The 4,449-nt window shown below is 36.5% G+C and overlaps 1 protein-coding gene across 1 annotated transcript; it reads right to left on the bottom strand.

Moving 5' to 3' along the window:
• Positions 1 to 661: 661 nt before the first annotated feature.
• On the bottom strand, positions 662 to 3,934 carry vgll1 (vestigial like family member 1). Its single transcript, XM_052150300.1, has 3 exons — positions 3,719 to 3,934; positions 2,068 to 2,264; positions 662 to 1,985 (listed from the first exon to the last, which is right to left on the bottom strand). Exons 1-3 carry the CDS (start codon positions 3,787 to 3,789, stop codon positions 1,657 to 1,659), a joined length of 597 nt encoding a protein of 198 aa, XP_052006260.1. The 5' UTR covers positions 3,790 to 3,934; the 3' UTR covers positions 662 to 1,656.
• Positions 3,935 to 4,449: the final 515 nt, after the last annotated feature.

Consider the following 4,449-nt stretch of genomic DNA (forward strand, 5'->3'; position numbering starts at 1 on the left):
TATTTTGTATGCAGAACAGAAAAGGGGGTGTTTTATGAATGGTCTGTCTTTACCTTTCTTTTCAATTTGCCTTGCATGGCAGCTCTGCAGCCATTGGTGTGTGAGTGTGAATGTGTGTGAGAATGGGTGAATGGGACACCGTGTAAAGCGCTTTGGTAACTTCTAAATTTAAAAAATGTGCCATATAAGTGCAGACCATTTACCATTTACCATTTTCAATTTAATGGCAGTATCATAGCACCTCACTCTAAAGCTTAAAAAAGGATCCAAAAGAATCGTAAAATGTATCCATGCAACTCCTGCATCATATTCTGAGTTTTCTGAAGGCATATGATTTTGGTGAGAAATAACCAGAATTTTTTATTTTTTTGCATGAACATGCTATTGTGAACAAGCTTCTCTCATGCACTCATAAACATGCAACGGATGCCAAGATCACTGAAATATGACTTACTTTTCAACTTGTTTCTCACCACGTTTTATCAATTTTCTTCAGAAGAAAATTGCTAAATGTAGTGCAAGGACATCAATAATCCACATGCAGGGTTGTGTCTATGAATTGGATTCATGGTGGGGGAAATGAAGGATGACTTTGATACCAATATGGCATGAGATCAAGACTGGCTGCAAGTAAGACATACAGACTTCACATCATGCTTCTTTTATTAATATAATTTTTACAGTTAGATGCAGTGCAATGTTGTTTTCATCCACTTAGCTACAGTGTTGACATCTTCAATAGCTTAAATGCCATGCATTCCAAGAATCATATTTAAGTTATAGTTCACCCAAAAATGAAAATTCTCTCATTTACTCACCCTCATGCCATCCCAGATGTGAATAACTTTCTTTCTTCTGTTTAACACAAACAACATTTTTTAGAAGAATATTTCAGCTCTGTAGGTCCATACAATGCAAGTGAATGGGTACCAACAAATTGAAGCTACAAAAATCACATAAAAACAGAATTAAATGTAATCCATTAGACTCCAGTGGTTAGACCTTTATCTTCCGAAGCAATATGATAAGTGTGGGTGGGAAACAGATCAGCATTTAAGTCCTTTTTTACTACAAATTCACCCTCTTTCCAAAAACAAATGAAGAAGAATGTAAAAGTGAATGTAGAGATTGGTACTCATTCACTTGCATTGTGAGGACCAATAGAGCTGAGATATTCTTCTAAAAATCTCCATGTGTTCAGAAGGAAAAAGAAATAAATCTAGATGCTCAAATGAACTCTGTCCTTTCGGTTAAGCATATGAAAGAAATACAGAATAATCTGTATGTGTGTGTGTTTCTGTGTGTGTAAAATGTATTTAGCCAAACAGCCCGAGGCCAAATTCTTGTGCAAATTCTTCTATTCCGAGGAAAATAAGAAGCACATTTCTGAACAGGTTGGAGATACAGAAGCCTTAAGGTGAAGCATTGCAAAGTCCTTTGTTCACTTGGTCAGTAAAACGAAAGAGACTAGAGACTTTTTGATTCTTGCCATTAAATCTCAGTTAATGTTCCATTAGCACCAATAAAAATCCTTCTTCTCTTTCACCTGTACTCCTAATAGGGAACTATTCAGGATAAAAAGTGTCTATAAAATGACTCAAATGTATGTTAACATAGTATTGTGGATTAAATCCAGGATACTTTGTCCATCCAGAATTAGTTATTGTTTGGAGGGGGCCACCACTGTGCCAAGGTCGGGTGATCATTGTTTAGCAGGTTTAAAAGAGAATGAGAATACTGGTGTTCTGCCACCATCAAACCATCAGTGGATACAGCCGAGGGGTATACCATGGGGGGCAGAGCAAGACTCATACCCTGTCTAGAACCCCCTGACCAGAGAATTCCACTGTTTGCAGAGTGATTCAGTGACAGATGAGTGTTCGATTGAGGTCCATTGCTTGTTCTTAACTGGAGCCTTTCTGGAGGAGACATGGACGGAATCCCTGTGTGTGACTGTGCTTCCCATTGGCTCGACCCAATTCTGCCTAAAAATAAAAACACAAATTAATCTGTTTAACAAGCAAGTCAAGGATTATGTGTAAAAGTACATTTGCGAGGAAGAGTTACTTGTTTGAGCAGATTTGCAGTTCCTTTTGCTTTTGGAGCATTCTCCTTTGGGTTTAGTTGTGTTACTCAGAGCACGGGAGAAATGTTCATCAACCATGCTGCTGATGTCTCCTTGGAAGTAGGTGAGAAGTACACTACCTGACTGCTCCTCAGTCTTCCCAGCCGCAGGGCTCTCTATATCCTCTTCCATCACTGATCTATGTATTGAAGAAACAGTGTGCAATACATAATTTTACCATCTGTCCTGCAGTGGTGACAGATTATTGTAGGCATTTGCTCACTGTGTCAATTATTCACTCATATGTGAAAAAGAGTAGGGGTGTAACCCTGGTCCTGGCCAAATTCCCCCCATTGGCCCTTATCAATAATGGCTTCCTAATAATCACCATCCATCAATTGGCTCTATCACTCCACTCTCTCCTCTCCATCAATAGCTGGTGTGTGGTGAGCATAGTGGCACACTATGGCTACCGTCACTTCATCCAGGTGGATGCTGCACACTGGTGGTTGTTGAGGAGAGTGCTCTGTTCACTGTGTAAAGCACTTTGAGTGTAGTGTCAGAAAAGTGCCATATAAATGTAACATTCAAAATGCAATAATAGGCCATCACTTTAGGAAATTCCTCTTTTTGATAAGGTATTGAAAAATGAAGGATGTAAATATAGCATACTGTATATTACAGCCCAGCTGAGTTTGAACAGTTCAGTGGACAATGGAAATATCTGGTCTGCATTTGCTAATTCTATCACTTCTGCTGAAATGATCAATTATGGATCTGCAGAAGGTGTGACTCAATTGTAATGTGAATGCTTGATTTCTGGGTTCCCTTAGAAATTTTCTGTGGGTTTTTATAATATTTTTTATGATTTATGAGTAACACAATGTCTGTGGTAAACATTACTTTAAGATATGTGTACGTTTTGTTCTACAACATAAATTGCATACATTCATGCCTCAATCTTGAAATTTTAAGCTGCTGTGTTTTAAAAAAAAAAAAAAGTATGTTGCTAATGAGTTGCTAGATTAGGTCTACAATTACCACAAGCATGTGAATGAACGTGCCCAACCAAATAGAAAACAGTCCAGATAGCACACATACATCTCCGAGATGTCTGTTTTAGATCTTTTCATTTGGCAAGAATCACAATCTAATTAAGATCTGCTAAACATATTAAAAAGATCAGATTTACAAACATTCTAAATCATAAGCATCTCAAAGACATTTGCTGAATGTCTTATTTACGTCCGAGACATATTTATTGACATACAGATGTAAAAACACACATTAAAATATTTATCTGGTTGATGTAAAGTACATGTGCTACCTGGGGTAGTTCTTATCCAGCAACTTATTAGAGATAGCTTGATAGTTTATTTAAAAATATATATAATAACACACACACACACACGTCGGTGCAGCTTTCATTATAAGGACTCTCCATAGACATAATGATTTTTATACTGTAAGAACTATAGATTCTATACCATAACCTCCTCATAAACCACATTTATAGCATAATACCCTTGTAATTACCAGTTTGTAACCTAAAAAAGTCCTCGTAAACCACTTAAACCCACACACATACATACACACACACCCACACACAAATATATATTGCTGTCCTAGAAATAACCATAATTTTTTACTCACCGTAAAACTGGTTGAATCTTAAGTCTTTTAATGAGACACGTGCAACACAGTCTGTTTGACCTAGAGTACATTAATCAAGTAAAGGCAAGATCCACTCATTCCATGGGAGCCCACACGCTGCAATATTTTTTTTAATGTTGCTCGCTGTGAAGTAAATAGTTTCTATTTGAAGAGAGTTTAGACTAAAAGAAACCAGTTCCCTTTTTTAATTTATATGTTGGGGCATTCTCTTAACTTTAACCACAATGAGTAGAATGTGCCCAAACAAGTTAGACCATTCAACTGCCAACTATAGCCTGGAAAAAAGACAGAACGAATGTTTCTTCAGGGCAAATTGTATGCCTTGTATGTTGTTGTCTTTATTATTTCTGTTGACATTGTTGATCAGAATAACTTTAACTGTCCTTTAGCCTATTTAATAGTTAATGTTGCAGTAATCAATCAATATAAATATTTCAAATGTAGCCTATAAACACAAATAAGACTATTTCAATTTACATGTTAACCAAAACCCATTACTCAAGTATGGAATAACTTCTGGATTTTAAGTGACCTACGAGGGTTATAGAAAAGACAGAATAAATATGCCTGTTTTTAAAACTGATAGCTTCTGGAGAAACAAAATCTGTAAAAGAAAATCTAGTTGTGCTGTCAATACAGATGCCTAAATTATGTACAGTATATTATGTAGCTACAGGATTTACACAACTCAGCTACTTGTCTGTTAACCA

This window comes from Xyrauchen texanus, chromosome 19, assembly GCF_025860055.1.
Source record: "Xyrauchen texanus isolate HMW12.3.18 chromosome 19, RBS_HiC_50CHRs, whole genome shotgun sequence".
Classification (NCBI taxonomy): Eukaryota; Metazoa; Chordata; class Actinopteri; order Cypriniformes; family Catostomidae; genus Xyrauchen; species Xyrauchen texanus.